We start from the raw sequence: 19,335 nt of genomic DNA on the forward strand, positions 1-19,335 counted from the left end.
CATCACAATATGGTAAGGGGCGTAACATTTCCGTCACACGCTTGAGGTATTAGGCCAATCACAATGCACTGGATAGTTGGCCAATCAGAGCACACCTCGCTTTTCAGACCGATGAGCTTTGTGAAAATCGACGCGTTTCAGAAAAGCGGGGCATATCGCCATTTCGAGATTTCAATCATCATACAGTAACCAGCAACAATCACCCCTTCCTCTTCTCATCGAAGACATGCGATGCAGTACTAAACAGTCTCTCGCTGTCGGTGCTTGTAATGATTTTTGCGTCTTTCTCGGACACTTTTAAATGCTTCCACAAAGCTGACATGTTTGTTGCATTGCGCCTCTCACTCTACGCTGGTTGCTATTTGATCGCATCACGTCATTGTTCGGTACAGTTTATTCTGTCTTTTTCGCTTATTCGGCCGAACACCGAAAGAGCTTTTAATTTCGGTTACCGAACATTCGGTGCATCCCTACAAGCATAGCAGTGGATATTCTTAAATCCATTGCTAACATTAGGGCTGTCTAAATAACTAACAACATAAAAATATTAAACAAAAGAAGAAATAATGCTAGGCTAACATTTTATGGTAAAAAAAATTAGTTTTTCTAAGAAAAAAAATCAGTACAACAGTAAATTCACAAAACTAATATTTATGACTCTCATTTATTCCTAATTTTCAAACATTAAACCATCAAGCATTTATTTTGGCGGAAAACTGTGGAAAAAGCTTCTCTTTTGTTGACAACAGCTGGTTTAGAAGCGCTTCTCATTACAGGTATGGGAAGATGTTGGTGCATGTTGTGATCCCAAAAACTGAAAACACATGAGCTGCTTATGTGTAAAAGAACACAGTGTTGCTCCTCACTCTTAAGCATGCAGCACATATATTTATTTAATTAAACCACAGCCTTTGTGATTTGATAATCACATTAAGCCATGTCTAGATTTCGGTTTTATTTCAGTTAATTGTGCTGCCTTATCTCATATGACAATAACTAGGTCAGTATATTACAGTAATGCAGAACTGGAACAAGAAAGACTGAAATCAGTCACACCCCAGCCCAACTGCTGTGTGAATGTTTCTCTGTGAGCTAGTGGGAAAAAAAGCCCCAATGACTTCCCACGTGACCTCATATCTCTATGGCTTTTCACTGTCTCAGCTGTGACAGGGGTGTTGTTTGGGGACTCACCCAAAAGCCCTTGTTGAAGCTAGAGTGCTTATTTGTGGCATTCTGATACTGTGGCTGGTACACTGTACTTTGTCTGTGTTTGTCATCACTGCAGTCACAGACATGCATTGTGTTGCACAAGGCTGAGAAGAGTATAATTGTTCCTTTTATGATAAGTTATGAAGTTGAGCTTGAGTTAAATTCTCTTGTTTGTGTGTGGAAGTGTATCTATACGAGTGTGTGTGACAGTGCCCTGCACTGCAGTTGGAATAAATCGTTGTTGTGGGTCAGCAAGCAACTACTCTGAGTGCCCTGAACAGCAATGGAGTGGAACAATGTCACCGCACACTGTACAGCAGGGCCCATCCCGTGCTAAAGGTGACATTTTCTTCTGCTGCCTCAGAGGTCAATTTCAACCTCTAGGCCACCTATTAGGACTATGGTTCCAATCTCGTTTTCCACTATTAAGTTGCACAATTAAATCTGCCATTTACGGTAGGAAGGAGCATTTAATGATGATATACTTGGAAAAGGCTAGTCCAGGGAGATTTTGTAGGCTGCTTTGCTTTGTGTTTGCTCTGCAATAGAGGCAAGATGAGTCTAATGACAGCTGGGAGGGAGCTGCTCTCTGTGGCTCAGGGAATTCACAGTGCTGTCTGCCTGAGCTCAACTTACTACTCTCCCTGGACTACTCAGGTATACAGTCCTGCTCCACCAGCAAACTCCATTCACTTTCCGTTTATTGATAATGAAAGTTGCTGTGTGTCATTGCCTCGTGTCATTGGAGGTTGAATGGATTTAGATGTGTGTATCAACATAACATATGTCCTGTGCAGATCTGGTTTAGTTCAACAGTTACTTTGGTAGCTGTCATGGAATTTTAAGCAGCGACAGCAGTCTTGTGAAGTGTGGCATGCTTATATAATGTATGTACAGTTATGGCCAAAAGTTTTGGCAGTGACATAAATTTTGTGTTTTGCACAGTTTGCTGCTTCTGTATTTGTAGATTATTTTCCCACATGTTTCTATGGTATACTGATAAACAATGATAAGAATATCATAAGCTTTAAAGGCTTTTATTGGCAAAAAATATAATTAGTCAATATTTACAGTGTTGACCCTTGTTCTTCATAACCTCTGCAATTCGCTCTGGCATGCTGGATATTAGCTTCTGGGCCAAATCCTGACTGATGGCGATGCGTTCTTGCCTTATTAGTTCTCGGAGTTGATCGTCCACTCACCTTCTGAGGACTGACCACAGGTTCTCTATGGGATTGAGATCCGGAGAGTTGCCTGGCCACGGATCCAAAATGTCAATTTAATGATCTTTGAGCCACTTCTGTATCACTTTGCTTTGTGACATGGTACTCCATCATGCTGGAAAATGCACGGATCATCACCAAATTGCTCATGGATCGTTGGAAGAAGTCGCTCTTGCAGGATGTTTTGATACCATTCTTTATTCATTGCAGTGTTTTTGTACAGAATTATGAGAGAGCCCACTCCCTTGGTTATAAAGCAACCCCACACATAGATGGTCTCAGGATGCTTCTTTTTTTTAGCAATTTAAAAATATTACAAAATTATTTTTTACAGGGCACCCCTGCTCTCAACAGATGACACCCCGGTTGGGAAACACTGCTCTACACAATAATCTAGAAACAATGTGAATGAACACCACAACAGCTTAAGCAGCAAACTTAGCAAAACACAACATTTATGTCACTGCCAAAACTTTTGGCCATGACTGTATGTGTATATACTTCATATATACAATATGTATATATATGTATATTTAAAATAAATGCTGTTCTATTGAACTTTCTGTTCATCAGATAATCCTAAAAAAAGTATCACTGTTGTTCTGCTGAAAACACAATTAAGCATTGTAATCACCTGTAATGCAGAACATGTGAGACTCCACCTATACAGTTGGACAGAAAACAGTATGGATTCAGAGATAGTGTGCTGCTCATTGGATTACATTGCATTGTAACATTTGAAATGAGGGTTTCTGCAAGCTGTGACCAATTAAAGTTGAACAAAGCCAGCTCATCTGCTCAGCTCTGCTTTGTAGGTCAGTGAAATTGGCGGAAGTAATCATACAGCTCTCTCTCTCCCCCTCTCCCTCGCATGCACACGCTCTCCAACTTCTTTTCGCCCTAGGCACAGCTTTCCATGGCATCTCTGTAAGTTTTGCCATGTGCACGACACATCCAGCTCATCTTGAGCGTTCATATGCTCATCCATGATGTCGTTCTGACGCTTCAGTATTTTGAAAGTAAATCTGCTGCTATCTTCGCTGTACAACACTTGTTAAACATGAGAGCTGAACAAATGCATAATTCATTTTCAGGCTTTTGAAGGATCCTGAATGAGCTTCTCATGGATAATAGGACACATGCTTGGCTTGGCTCACTGCATAGCTGGAACAAAAGCAAAGCGTATAGCTTGGTGCATAATGGCTGGTCATCTCTAGAAAAGTCAGTTATGGGTGTGTATGTGCGACCTGCAGAAGCGTATGTGCCGGCTCGTGTTACAGCGATGGCCCTGCAGGAAAAGGCTGTCAGAGGATGCAGGCAGGAGTGATGGAGCTCGCTGTCTCCCTAATGGGCTGATTGCACAGGCTGTGGAGCCTCTGTTGCGTTCCTCACGCTGACCTTCTGTCTGACCTGCCATGACATCAGTGTGGCAGCTCTGCTGTCTGCTTGACTCATTATCTCGCAGTAACATGGCCCAGGATAGATGGAGACCACTAAAACAATTAGACTTTATCAGATTCCGATAGACAGACCAAAACCATTGTAAGGGTCTCCACCACAACAATTTTGATCTGTGATTTAAAGTAATGGTTTAGTTATGTGTTAGCATTCTATTAAAGGGATTTCCTGAGCTTCTATCAACAGCACTTGTGGCATAATGTTAATTTCTACAAAAATGATTTGATTTCTTATCATATATAAGCTGTGACTTTAACCAGGTAGTGGTACGCCCTCCCCCCAAAGGTATCCCTCAGAAATTTTCACTTTGACTAGTTTGCTCAAGAATGTTTCCAAATAACTTGTATACCTTCAACATACTGTGTCTATGCCAAGAAATTTAAGAAGGTGTGATTTCAGTGGACTTGTATAATTTGCTTTGATTGAGGAAACATGAAAATATACAGTTACCATTTTTTCCTTTGATTTAGTCATGTGAGTTTTGCATCAAATACTGTATCATTTTTGGTAATCGAGATCTGGCAGCAACAACACATTTTTCCACTTGGGTGAGCAATTCGTCGACAGCTTTTCTTGCGAATGAAATCACCCACATTCCAACAAACCAATGAGAATGCGCAACAGTGATGACGATTCTTGACAATTGAGCACAGGAGCCAAATCTGTGTATCCGTTTACCCAAATTCTTTCCTGGCACAGATTTGCAGAAAATTACCTTAATTTGGCAAATAAATAATTTATAGACCGTTACGTACATGTTACCAACATTTTATTATGTAAGCTTTGTTACATCTCAAATGACAAGGGAATGTATATTAATGTTTATATTAACTAGCCAGTCCTGAACTCATTCTCTCAAATGGCTTGGGTATGCAGAACATTCACAGTTTATATGGACTGCAAATCCCTGATTTATATATGTATGTTTTATTTTCCGTGGTTGCCACAAATGCCGTTAGTAGAGCATAACTTGTTTTGAACATAAAACATTACTTTATTAAGATTTCCTTTTTATTGTTATTAATTGTTGGGCTAATGAACTAGAGCAGTACGCTATTTTCCTCTGTATTCTCTAGTGATCTTGATTGACTTTCTATATGCTATCATAAAGCAAATATTCTAGTATATCTGTGTTAACATTTTACTGAGCATATCTTCATATTTTCTCTATTATCCCACAGGTTACCTTCACAAAACGGAAGTTTGGTTTGATGAAGAAAGCTTATGAGCTCAGCGTATTGTGTGACTGTGAGATTGCCCTGATCATATTCAACAGCTCGAACAAACTCTTTCAGTATGCCAGCACTGACATGGACAAAGTCCTACTTAAGTACACAGAATACAACGAACCCCATGAGAGCAGAACCAACTCTGACATTGTAGAGGTGAGTGTGGCCTACTTCTGATTTCTGTATCAAACAATCTTTAATGATTGAATGATTTTTCCATTTAATGTAATGTAATTTCAGTACTGTGGCCCCAAAAAGTAATTGGACAATTTTGGACATTGACATCACATTTTAAAATGTTTGACTTTTATTGAATTAGATAATAGAACATCAAACCAAGTGACTTCTTCAAATATATTTGGCTAGAGCTTTTCTTAGAAATATTTTTACGTCTTGTAACCATTTTTGCTTTACTTTTGCTTTTAACTGGCCCAAGGTGAATTTTTTTTTATGTATGACATGAGTTACCCTCATGGTGTGATATTTTGTTATATAATGTGCAAAGTCCAAATACTTTTTGGAGTCAATGTATTATTTTTTTTTTGTATATTTTAATTTGACTACCTCTTTGTATCAAATTATGAGACAATAATTCCCTCAAAATATTTAGCCTTTTATCAATACCTAGTTCAGCAGTCAGTTTTAGGTTGAAGTTCAGAAATTATCTATGCACAAATGTTCAGCATGTGTGTCCCATAGTGCCATAGGGGACAAACTGATGTCTGGACAGCACGTAACAGTTTCCTTCTCATCCGTGCTTAGACAGGGTTCAGGACATCTGCAGCCGCTGATAAGTCCAGACGTACTTAAGTACCGCATCTGACAAAGGGGTATAGATCATGTAACTGGACACATGGCACAGAACATCCTCTTTTTTGTCCAACATTCATGTTTGCCTCAATTAATGACTGTGTAAAAATTTCAGTTTATACAATTCGAAAATGGTTTGCTCATCATAAAGCCTTCCCAGCTGGCCATATGAGTGCTGTGCAAACCAAAACCATACTACTGTAGTGTTCAGTACACAGGAAGCAGGATTTGCCAGGCATGCACTGTCCTCATTTGTCAAAGCAACATTCCAGTTTTATACGTCGAGACAATGTGTGAGCAAATAATAAGATAATTTATGACATAATTTTAATTTTTGGGCTAAGTACCACTTTTACTTAAAAAAAAAAAAAAAAGCGGCATAAAAGAAGTCAGCTGGGCTGAGCTATCTTTTATTCATGCTGATGACACTGCTGGTGAATTACCTGCATGGCAGAGCTGCAGAAGAATGCACAGAGCCATCCACGAGGCTTGAGCTCTCCATCAGCGGCCCATCTGCTCTCTTCCCTGCACAGAGAGGGCCCTCACTTGCATTAAAAATGAATGGACACTCTTCCCCCTTATGTAACAGCCACCCCATGTCGGGTTTACCTATTTACAACAGCTTTTAAAGAGGATGCTGTGCCCCCTCTCAATGACTTTATGTCTTTCCCTCTGTGATTTTAAAGAATGGGAAATCACTGTGTTCTGTGTTGCAAAACATCCTCGTGCAGCACTAAAGAGCCTCTTTGCTGTTGTGGATTGCAATTCGATGTCTTTTTAGAGTGAAAAAATGTTAGCTAAATCCTGTGTCTTGTAGGACACCCACAAACACATGCAGAGACATGTACATCCGCACAATCAGGCGTCAGCAGATTTCTTTCTGATGCTTACTGGTGTGGAATGCAAGCTGGTGGCAAGCTGCTGCTTTTCCCACGTCGGCCCTCCGGCCGCTGTGGAGGAGCCTGACCCAATGCATGAAGGACCCCAACAAAGCAGCCTTGTCCCTGCTCAGTGGGCCAGCATCTACTCATAGCTGCAGAGATCGCCCACAGCCAGATCTCTTTCTGTGGCCATGATTCAACCATAAAGAAGCAGAGCAGAAATAAGCTATTGAAGCCTCCACTCTCTTTTCCTGCCCAGCTACATGTTGTATAGTGCTGGAGAAACCAGGAGCAGAGATATCAGCCCTGGACTGCCATCAGAAGTGCTTCTGACTTTGATTCTTGTTGAAGGCAGTATGACTCCATCGAGACACATGTAAAGATCTGTGCTGGAGTTATATAGTATACCGATATAGCCAAAGGATATCAGTACCCAGCAATATTGATTTTATCCATAAAAACACAGGCCTGTGTTCTCGTATTGTACAGTGTGACATTCTGAAAGAGGATACCATATAGTGATATTATTAATCAAACAGCATGTATAAGGAGGAAACAACCCAGAGCCCTTTTAAGAAAAGACAGTCCACTCTGTGGCCATCTAGGCAACACTTCGTACAATATAGGCACTCAAGTTCAGCTCCTGTTTAGTTCAATGGGGGTAAATTCTTCAAACCTTTTGACTTTTCATTTTAAAACGGTTTTGACAAAATGGTATTGTTAAGGTTGCTGCTGTATTTGCAATCATGCTACACTGAAAACTGAACAAAAAAAAATTCTAGTGATCTGATACAATTAGTAATTTTTATTACCGTATTGTCCCGAATATAAGACGATGTTTTTTTCTTGGAAATACATCTGAAAAAACGCAGTCGTCTTATATTCAGGGTCTAGACTTTGACATGTCAATAATACACCCACAACAATAGGTGGCGCCAAATACGCATAAAACGAGTGTGCCATGAAATACGTAATGTAATGCGTGTTGTAAAGATCGCGAGTAAAAACAAAAGAAAAAGAAAACCTTACAGCTGCATGAGTCATAACTGTCACATTAGCCTGATGGGACCAAACTCACTTTGTGATTTTAAAACGTAAGACAGTACCCAGATTTGAAGACTACAGTAAGATTTAACTTCTACTGTTAATAAGATTTTGGTAGGCTACTATTAGATGGATAGCCTAAATGTCCTAATTCAGATGGGCTTTGTTTGATTTCTGCGTAGACCTGTGTTTGCCTCTTTTGTTATTTACACTTCATGCGCGAATCAGTGGGCGGGGCTAAACAGGCAGTGATGTCGAAGCATGCGTTGATCTTCTTCTGCGGAGGTGGGGTTTAGCCACACTATTACACCGTAAAGTGGCACATTCCACAACCTGTCGTTTTGGCTGATTGGCTTCAATATAAGCTGTTTTTAGACTAACGAGAAAGTTCTGAAACTTACAGGATGTTTTTATAGTAAAATGACCTCATATATGTCAAAAGATCAAGGGAATTTAGATTTCTCAGTTCATGACCCCTTTAATATTAGCTATTTATTTGTCATCAGCCATAACATGAAAATGATTATTGACTTCAATATCAGTATAAGCCTGAATTTTAATAGGGGTACATCCCTAATTTTTACAGGCTATAAGTTTGGTTTTAGAGATTTTTTTCTAGAGAATCAAAACTGTTTAAAATGAAATGAGGCTGTTTTGACAACATTTCTTTCTTACAGGTGCCATATTAAGCACTGCAGTTACACACTTTTGTGTACTGTATTTGAAATAACTTTCTCAGACTGTTTGTCCATCTATATAGAAACTGCTTTCTAACAGATCTAGTGTTATTTAAACCTTTACTTTTTTGTTTTTGCTATGCAGTTAACTTGTCATAAAAAGTTGAAGAGCTAAACAATAATTTAATGAATCAATACACCACTCTCTAAAACTCTCATTTCCATTTCCTGCTGTCTGGTGAAATGTGTTTCACATGGAGGCACTTATCTAAATAAATAGATTGTGTTAAAGTGATAAATGCCACACAAACAGTTGCACATTTTTTTCTCATTTGTCCTTTTTCTGCCCTCTACAACAAATGCATATTTTGCTGCTTTTTCATTGACCAGCATACATTCTTGTTCCATGTGAGAAGCCAAATCAAAAGCAACATTCCTACTTGCCACCACCATCAGTAGCAAAAGCCCTGTCCTTGTGTAGTCAAGGGAACAGATGTATTGCTTTCCACAGATGGAAGTGTGAGTGGGGCACAGTATGATGGCTAGGCTCAGGGCTATGGACTTTGTCTCAAGTCTGGCCCGCAGTCGGTACCGGAGCGCTAGACCGAGATCACCACGCCTGAGCAAAAAGTAGCATGTACATGTGTGTTTTTGGTGTGTGTGCACCTGCAGCATGATGGTTCAACTTCAATAACACTCCAGGCGACAGGTGAATCGTTGCGTGAAATCTCCCTTTGTGGATCCTGTCCACTTCTCTGTCTGATTAAAAGTGGCCGCGATCCCATCTGTGTCTCCCTTTTCAAAGGCTGTGGGTCTGAAGCAAGCCCTTTTATTTACTGAGTAGCAGCGCAGGATTGATGGAGCGTTTCCTCAGAGGTTACAGCATGTCCATTCAGCGGCTCGAAGGGGTCTTTAAGGACCACTGGCACAGTATTTGGTCTCCACTAGCACACTTTGTCCTTGTTCTCACCTTTTGCACTGCTCAGAGAATGTGAAAGGAAGTGGAGTTGAACCGACTTTTTTATGTATGATGGACCTTAGTCTAGAGATTGTGTATAATAGCACAGCCCAACACATTTCACTTTTATAAGACCGCGAAAGTTCTCTGACCTTTTGTGAAAGCATAAGTTAGGATATTGCTGATTTTAAGCCATATTCACTGTGTTTTTCTAATAGAAAAAGTTAAAGGAATGTTCTGGGCTCAAAACAAGTTAAAAGCAAAAACAAAAATGTTATGATGCTTTAAAATGCAATCTTTAGCAAATAATCTTCCATGTGCATTATATTATGATCCCTAAATTCAACTTTCAAATCAGTTAAAGTTTTTAGAGTTAGTTTTTTATTTTTTATTTAGACAAAGTAATACTAATAGAATACTGCTATTGTACATTTATCAGTTATCACCAGTATCTTTAAAATAATAGTCTCATTGGTGGAAAAATCTTTTTCTGGTATCTTTGTACATATAATGGGGAATTTGCAGTTTTTATCGACATTACATGATTGTGACAAAAAAAGTTGTAAAATAATTTTTCTCACAAATATCTCAGGTTAACATGCATAATGTTTAAGTCTTGTGCATACTTTCAAAACTCTATTCTAAAGTTTATCCTGGTGCAGGGTAAATGTATTAGTGTACTTTACATGTGACATTTGCTTGTTTTGACAAACTAAGGGATGAGCTAAAATAATTCTTTGTGGTAACAGAGCATAACTTTCCTTCAATTCCTTTGAATTTAGTTTGTTATGGAATTTCCTCTTACTGTAAGTCAATTTCAGTTAATAAAAATGTAGACAGATAAAGACAATAGTATGAATGAGCGAAAATACAGTCTTTACAGTTGTCCTGTCTAAAGAAAGTCCTTACAGTTCCTGTTGTTCCAAATTGAATTCTGTTTGTGCTGCAAATGAAAAAGCTGCTGCAGGTAATTAAAATAATTAAATCATCCTTCCTCTTGTTCCTCTCAAACTGGAGGTAATGAAATCTTAGTAGCCCTACGCTGGTATTCTGAATACAGGCCTCTCAGTGTGCACATAGGATTCCTTGAAATCAGATATCAACTTCACAGCAGATACGTTGCGTCCATTTGTCCCTTTTACCCCCTCACCTCTGTTAGATACTCTCGAGAGCATTACTCAGCCATGCTGAAATTAGTCCATTCTCATTAGCCCAAATTATCATGGTTTGAACACATTAGCAGTCCCAGCTAACAGCCGTTCTATTGAATGCTGGGTAAAGTGTGGAAGCTGCAGGCTTACATTCACATGGCATATGTTTGCTTTCATTAGATTTACATGTGTGACGTTTTTTTTATACCACTGTCACCACTGTTGCAAATAACTGAACTGGTGTGTGTGCTGTTGTGAACAGCCGGCTGACCTTTTGCAATACTGGGTTGTTGTCTGAGGTGTCATTTACCTGGCTCAAATAGTAAGCAAATCAGGGAATGGTTCAGGCAAATGTTTTTAGGCCTCCATTAGAGGCTTGCATTGTTGTGTGTGGTGTGTGGTTTCCTGAAGAAATATTCAAAGGCTGACCAGTGCAGTAGACTGGTAGTACCACTAGAATATTTAAACAAAGAAAGCATATTGTTGTATGCTGAAAGGGAAAGTTCACCCAAAAATGAAATTGTCATTATTTAAAATAATAAAGGTTTAAAGAATTTTCATATTGGGTGAATTGTCCCTTTAATGAATTTACACCGAGTTTTTGAAAATTGTCCTCGTAGCTGGTCTCGAGACATTCTTTTGTGAATTATTTCCTGGCAAAGACATAATCGAGAATCGCAGGATATGTAAATCTTGACCATTCCCAAATGTCAGCCCTTCTTCTGTCTGTTCTCCATGAGATTCCTGTTTTGTTCCATGTGAATAACACCATTGTTTTACCACAAGCACGGGACAAAAAGCAGTCACTCTGCCTTTCATCTGAACCTTTGACGCTGCATTCGGCATATGAGCGTCTCCAAACAGCCGTGCAACTGCATTTGCTATTCTATGCATATTCATGTTCGTACAGAAGCTCTTCAGATCGTAACGAGAGCTCGCTCACAGTTTCTATTGGTTCTGGATGTGGATGTAGTAAGGAGCCGGTGTCTGGGGAGGAGAGGAAGGAAATGAGGCTATGCTGTATTGCTGTGAGACTGAGGGAGGGAGATATTTTTGATAAGGGATTTTTATTCATCACTGTGGTTGAAGGCAGGGGGGCAAGAGGGGACTTCTGATGTCATTGGGGCTGGGGATTTTTGGGACATTCACCACAACCCACAACTCTGTGTTATGTCAGTAATGTAGCCAGAGCTGTTAAATCAATCATATTATCCAAGCACTTTGGTACGAGTGCTACAACTACTCACTAGGACTTGTGAAGTTTTTTCTATAAATATGCACACTTTACAATATAATTGCATTTATTTTTATAGCTGCTGAGCTGAATTTTACTGTTTTGTTGGGAGCTTTGCATTGAATTGTTTGTGCTGTCAATCAAAGCTCATGCGGTGATTAAGACCCGACTCTTAATGAATGCAAATTGGCACATCTGCTTCTGTGAGCTAGCTGGCCAGACTGTTCAATTAGCGTGATTGATCAATTATCCTCCTCCTGCTGATGTGAGGATGAGGAGAGTGGAGGAAAGAAAGAAGAAAAGCAACAGTGCGAGAAGTGAGAGATGGCGAGGAACACTTCGGTCCAAATCCCTTAATTCTGCCTATTAAAATATGCTCTTTAGATATGATTAGACTAAACTGATAGTGATGGAATGATTTAAGTCATGCTTACACTTTAAGCAACACAGATGTAATATTGACTTAGACGAGACAAATTGAAATCATGGCATTTTTCAGGAAAACTAGTCTGTGATGTTTTTAAACTGCCAGCAAAAGTCCCATGAATATAGCGTCCACCATTTAATTAGATGACTATTGATGTACAATTTCATTATACTAAATTTGGCATTTTGGCATTTTAAAAATTTGCAGTTATACTACCGTACAGAGGTTAGGGATAGGTATTTTTTTTATGTTCATCAAGGCTGTATTTATTTGATAAAAAATACAGTTAAACAGTAATATTATGAACTATTTTTACAATTTAAAATAATAATCATATTTTGAGTAATAAATAATTTACTAATTACTAATTAACTAATATTTTTCTATTTGAATATATATTAAAATACAATTTATTTCTGTCATGGCTTCAGTGTCACAAGATCCTTCAGAAATAATTCTAATATGCTGTTTTGATGCTCATATAACATTTCTTATTATCAGTGTTGAAAACAGTTGTGCTGCTTAATATTTTTGTGGAAAACGTAATACATTTTTTTTTAGGATTGATTCACTTTATAGAAAATTCAAAAGAACAGAATTGATTTGAAATGGAAGTCTTTTGTAACATTTTAAATGCCTTTACTGTCACTTTTAATTAATGTATACTTGTACTAATTTTCTTACTAAATGCATTTGCAGTATATATATATATATAAATATATATATATATATATATATATATAGTCTTATATAGCCACAGATCAAGGGTATTTTAGACACAGACTGCAGTGGAAACCCTTTTACAGTATTCACAATACAGCATGGCCTTGAGTGCCTTATCTTTTTATTAAAATTGCTGCTTCATGATAAATATTAAGAACAAAAATGTAAAGTAATCTTCTAACACTGTAATCTTTTATTTGTTTACAGGCCTCAGTCACCATTCCCTTTAATTGTATGGGGAAAAAACAGTGACTGAGGCTGTCATTCTGTTTCATTTTGCATTCCACAAAAGAAAAAATGTCATACAGGTTTGGAATAACATGAGGTTAAGTATGTGATGACACGATTTTTTATTTTTGAGTGATATATAATGCCTTGAATTGGCATTCTTCTGCTAGAAGATAAAGTCCCTGAAAATGAACAATAATTCTACAGGTGCTGCACAGTCATATACATGCTATAGCTGTTGTAGTGACCAATCAGCATCCAGGACTGGAACTATCCGTTTCATAAGCAACGTTCTGAAATTGCTTTTTACATTTGTCAACATTTTAGCCTGCTGTAATGAAGAGAGAACTCGGTTGTCTCTCAGTATGTTGTGTTAATACCATGAAAACGACAAATTCATCCCTCTCTTAGGTGGCAGTCTAATGGGAGTATTATTTATATGGCCCTGTTGATTAAGACTTAGCTGCTAAGCTCCTTTTCCAAACATTAGTGGCAGTGTGTCTCAGAGGGGCCTGTCTGGGCTGTTTCAGAGACAGATCAGGGCTGGATTGCTGGTATCTTTAACGGTGACATACCCAGATAATAGAGCCCTGCTAACAGGCACCATATTCAGGCCTGAGTGTCCTTCCAATCACATTTGCCCTGCCTTATGTGGGGACAGTAGACTTAATGGAGCTCTTTCTGCTCTCTTGTTCTCAAGATATCAGGATGTTATCATTTGATACTATTGGAAAGACAACCTAGGGATAAGATCTTACACTCATAATTGATCTCGTTTTAACCTGGTCCATCTTTTTAATTTGATTGTCTCATTGTTTCAACACTGTCAAGTAAATTAGGCCACTTTCAAAGTTTATTCACTTTCAGTGATAGGGCAAAATCTCCATCTGAAAGCAGGGGCATCTGAGTCCTTCCTTGAGGTTTTGGCAGGCACGGCACTAAGGGATCACTCACTCACACAATGACGCCATTCACCTCACGCTCTGGAGCGGCGGACGACCCCTACGGTTCTGGACTATTAACCTAGTCTGTGAGGATTAATCCAAAAGGGGTCAGGGGCTTAATTTGCGCTTGATATGCACAGATGACAACACACAAGAAAAAATCGCATTTTAATTGACAAACGCTTAACTTAGTGGCTTGACTTTGGGCTGGCCAGGGGCCAGATTGACTGTGTGATCTGCTAAAGCCATGTTTGACATTTGAAAAGGCTGAAGAGGGATGCATGGTCAGTTACACTGCTCGGCTCATCCTGGGTGGCTCTTTAAACTAATCACACAGCGTCCTCAGTTTTTCCTGAAATATATTTATAAATTATGGCATTATTTATTTATTTATTTATTTACTCACTCCATAGCATTTTTAATTAATTTTTTTTAAATATTGCATTAAAAGGTCTTCCAAAAACTTTTTGACAAGATCTCACTCAGTGAAATAATAACATTTTTACATTTTTTTTTTACAAGTTAATCATTTTCCTTATCTTCATTTTCCCTGTTTAGCAGCTGTCAGTTCTGTTCATATCTGATTTTCACACTGTTTTGATAAACTACTTATTAAATCTGGTTTAATTTCCCTCATGATCTGTAACATATCACTTCATTTCAGCGATCTCTGTTTCTTTCTATTCTCAATTCCCACTGCTCGTTCTTTAATGTCTCATCTACTGCCACTCTTATCCATTCCCTCCTCCTTTTTTTATCTTTTTATTTTTTTTCATTACGCCTCTTACTCTCACATCTAGCAGTCTTCATATTAAATTGCTTATTAAGTCAAACCAAAATGTCAGCAGTATTGACATAAAGGAAAGGTGTCTTCTTTAGGATATTCTGATATATATGCTATATCCCTCCAATATGATTTTTAATAGTGAGCTGAAACCCTACATTTTAATTGTTGTGTACACTAAGCAGGACTTATTTTATTAGTCTGCCTTTTGTTTGATTTTCTCATCATTTCCATCACCAGCGATGGTGGTTTTGAGGTGTGAACAGCGAGTTGCGGCACACATATCATTTTGAATTTTGGTTAATATGCTATCTTGGTCTCATCTGACCACAGAATCTTTGCTCTCATTGCAACTGGGTCACTTTTTTTTTGGCAAATTATAGTAGTGCTTTCACACATTCTCAGCTACTGAATGCTGTAGATCCTTCAGAATAATCATTGGCATGTTCAGGCAGAGTTTTAGGGAGTGTTTTCTGGGTTCTGAATGGTTTGATGTACTTTCCACTTGCTGATAATTGAATTAACAGTTCAATTAGACTCTTTAGGCACTATTTTCACAGCTATTCTTTAGACGTACATCCCGAATAATAAGAGTGTTAACTGTTTTTGTCCTGATAATGTTGTAGCTCTTTTAATGATTTACAGGTACAAGCAATTGTTATGTTTCATAGTTTTACAAAAGAAAATTATCCACAATTAATGAGTCACATGGAGGTTATGTGGATTATTACATTTTAGGGTTATTAGATATTTTCATAACAGGATGTTTTTGCATGCATTTCTACTTCTAATATTTGGGATCTTTAAGTTCTTTAAGCACAAGTCTGATTGTGACAAGAAGTGCCTTCTGCATGTGAACTAGTACATGAAGATTTTATAAGGAATGTTTGACCTCATCTTAAAGAGGCGGTTTACCTAATAAATAGTTCAAGTAGAATTGTTTTCTTATCACTGGGGTAAATCAATGACCAAACTGTGGCAACAGTTCACCTGTTTTGTCAATCTGCCCACTAAAAACAAACACTCCTTTCTCTAAGTAAGCATAGTCTTGGTATTTTCTGGAGGAAAGTGTTGTCATTTCTGCTGACAAGATAATACTACAGATATCTATAATATATCAGTTGTTTCTCCTAAACAGCACTGAAATTACACAGAGAATAATTGGAGACTGTTGTGGTTGTCTGAGTTTTTTCTCCTTAGAAGAATTTCTTTGCTCAGATTTTCCAAGATAGCAACGTCTGCAATCTGAATTCACTTATTTCAAAGTGAAATTTTTTCTCATCAAATTCTTACAAAACCACATAATCTCAGGCTATATATCCACATCCATTTAATAGCTCTGTACTATTACTGTATTTCACCTACTATCATGTTTGTTTCTATTTTTATTTATCATAAAGAATTTTAGGAGAAACATCTAACAAGTTTATACTTAACTGAAACATAACTGAGAATTCCATTATAATTCTAAAAGGACCACTTGTGAGCAATAAAACTTTCCCTTTGGATACTATTGATATTTGAAAGAGGTTGTGAGAAAGAGTTTGACTTTGACCAGAGGATTGTAATTTTGTTAATGGATAGTGTCATACAGAAAGAGGAATTTGTTTTTGCAGTCACATTTTATTTTTAATTTGCCCAGTTACCTTGTTTTTATGTATGTTTAGTTTGTGCAACTAACAGTTTTCAGGTTGAATGTTACAGTATACATTTAAAACATTGAAATGAACATTCACTTATTGATGGCCTGGTGAAAAAGTCACATTTTGTAAATGAATGGCATATTCTTACTGGAGTGAAGTACACGTCAGGTTAAAAAAGTCTTATATCTTAATATACCACATAAAGAGCTGCAACAATAATGGTGTTGAATCAAGCCTCCTGCAGCTTTTCAAAGTGCCCTTTTTTATAGGACAAGGACTCCCTTTCCTCTGGGCTTTCAGTCTAGAACAAGAGCACAGCCCCTCTTTGGAGCAAGCCATTTTCTCTCTCTTCTGAAACAAAGAGCTACATTTGGTTCATTCTTATGATAGCCGCTTTATAAGAACCTGTGTCTCTGACAGCTCTCTAGATGCAAGGTCTGAATTCGTGGTAATTGTTGTTCTTGTCTCTTTCACATGTTAAGTGTGACCAGGTTGCTGTGGAAACACAGTTTGGTGTTTACCTCACAACAGAGACCAGCAAGAATCAGAGGCAACAGAATAGTCCTCTTTTATTTAAAGTATCCCTCCCAGAAGCAAATATAAAGGATGTACGACATGAAAGGATTTAAAGTAAGGCTGCATGCCACATCAAGCCAAACTTTATGCTTCCAAGCAACCACGTAAGTGGAAAATGGACAAGTACACGGCCATATTATCTATGACACATCAGTTAGGAGAGCGCATTTTAAAAGACTAGGGGTCGTGTGTTCACTGTACGTATTGATGAACGCGAAACACTGAAGCATATTGGTCTTGTACTCTCTCGCAGTGCTCTTTGAGAACATCCCTGCTCCCTTTGAGCATGATGCTTGTTACCTGGTTACTGCCAAGAGATTCTTTTTTTCAGCACATGTCGTGCCTCATTGACGTCAGAACCTCTTTTTCACCCCCCACCCCAGTCCCTTCTCTCTCATTTTCTAGCAAGACTGATATTTTTCATTTAAAAACCAGGCCTTCTTCAAGAGGCTGAAATAAAAAGAAGACAAAGCAACAAAAGGCCCAGAGCGAGGTGGGTCTTTGGTAAACATTAGTCTCCAATAAGACTAATGAGGCAGGCTCTAATCTCAAGTGCTTGAACGTAGACGCGCTGACTCTGAGCAAATAACCCTGGTGCTCATTCACAGAGGAAACAAGAGGGGGACGAAGCACGCCGCAAATGAATGACTAATTCTGAACTATCATTTTCACTCTTAGCTCACTGGATAAATACGCTGTTTCTCATCTGCATCTCAGTGCTGTCCAGTAAATCTGTACTTCATCATTGATAATCGTTTTAAGTAACTGGTAGATTTTCTATTCCCATCTTTTCTGTTTTATTTACTGAAGCTGATAATTATCTGTATGCTAGTTGTCCACCTTGTTAGAGTAGCATTGTTAACATGTAGGCAGCTGAAACAATATTTTAAGGCTTTCCAAGGAACATTTGGCAAATTGGTACCCACTATATTTCCCTTTAACTGGCCCACAACCAGTTGCCTACATATAGTGACTAATGAAGTGACTAAAAAGTTTTTTACTGGTAATGAGACAAATTATATATTTGGCAATTTGAGATTATCGACATTGAAAGATTATCAGTATTGATTGTCCAAGTTATTTGACTTGTGACATGGAAACATGTCCTATTTATTTAAGAGACACCCAACCTTGGTCTGGTATTGCCATGATTTCAACCTTGAATCAGAGCTCCTACCATTTATTAAAGGCCAGTTTATCAACTGAACTAATTATTGAGTTTAATCTGCTAATAGCTTAGTGTAACAAACAGAAATCAATAAAGCCATCCTTCCAGTCAAGACTGACAGCAAACCTTAAATTTTAATTGGTAGTCTAGCATAAGCTGTTGTATTCCTTTATGATATTAAATTATTTTATTATGTATATGTAATTATTAATTCTAATTATTTTATGTATTACAGCATGTACTTTACTGAACATTCGGGGGAATTATGCTTATTGTTTATGGAATTATGCTCATTGTCTCTTGCCAACAATGAGATTAAAAGATTTAAAGAAGTAAAATAATTATATAACTCAATATATAAATTATTCTCATTGTGGATCTATTGATATATTTATATTTTCATTTACCATTATATATTTTAAAAAAATTTTATTTTATAAAATAAAATAAAATGTTTTCTTTTTATAGCTGCAAGTTTGTCTCATTTGCTATCTTTTGTTTGCTTTATATATAAATGAGCATTTTCAAGGTGTCTGTTGACTGCTTGTTTTGTTTAACTTCACAAGTCATTGTGCAGCATAGAAGTGCTGAATGAAAAAGTGCGCTAGAGCAGTCTCATCTGGTGGCTGTCTTCACCTTTGTGCTCTCAGCCCTGTTAAGTCCTGATAGGTGTGCCCATGACAGATCCATGCCTGCCCTCTCCTATATGGGTTCTTTAGGTCCTCCAGGAAAAACATCATATTGATTGACAAAGAAAATATTTCTGTGTGAGACATCCCTGCATTCTCTTAATATTTCTCGAAACATACATACATGCAGTATGGACATGACAGCCAATGATAACAAGCAACAGTTCCTAAATAGGGGACAGTTTTGAGGCTGGTATGTAATTGATAGAGCCTTGCTTTGCATGTGATTGGTGCTAGAGTCTCCCAACGGTCCCAAATAAGAGCTTTCAGTCATTGTCA

The 19,335-nt window shown here is 37.9% G+C and overlaps 1 protein-coding gene across 15 annotated transcripts in view; it reads left to right on the plus strand.

Moving 5' to 3' along the window:
• The window catches only part of LOC107715212 (myocyte-specific enhancer factor 2A-like), a 99,181-nt gene that overhangs the window by 45,595 nt on the left and 34,251 nt on the right, over positions 1-19,335 (plus strand). For all 15 annotated transcript variants that reach the window (XM_016521277.1, XM_016521279.1, XM_016521276.1 and 12 more), the window contains one exon: positions 5,072-5,275. In XM_016521277.1, the coding sequence (XP_016376763.1) occupies positions 5,072-5,275 (204 nt within the window). The remainder of the gene's footprint in view (positions 1-5,071; positions 5,276-19,335) is intronic.

The sequence above is a fragment of the Sinocyclocheilus rhinocerous genome, unplaced genomic scaffold (genome assembly GCF_001515625.1).
Source record: "Sinocyclocheilus rhinocerous isolate Xijiao unplaced genomic scaffold, SAMN03320098_v1.1 scaffold659, whole genome shotgun sequence".
In the NCBI taxonomy this organism is placed as follows: domain Eukaryota; kingdom Metazoa; phylum Chordata; class Actinopteri; order Cypriniformes; family Cyprinidae; genus Sinocyclocheilus; species Sinocyclocheilus rhinocerous.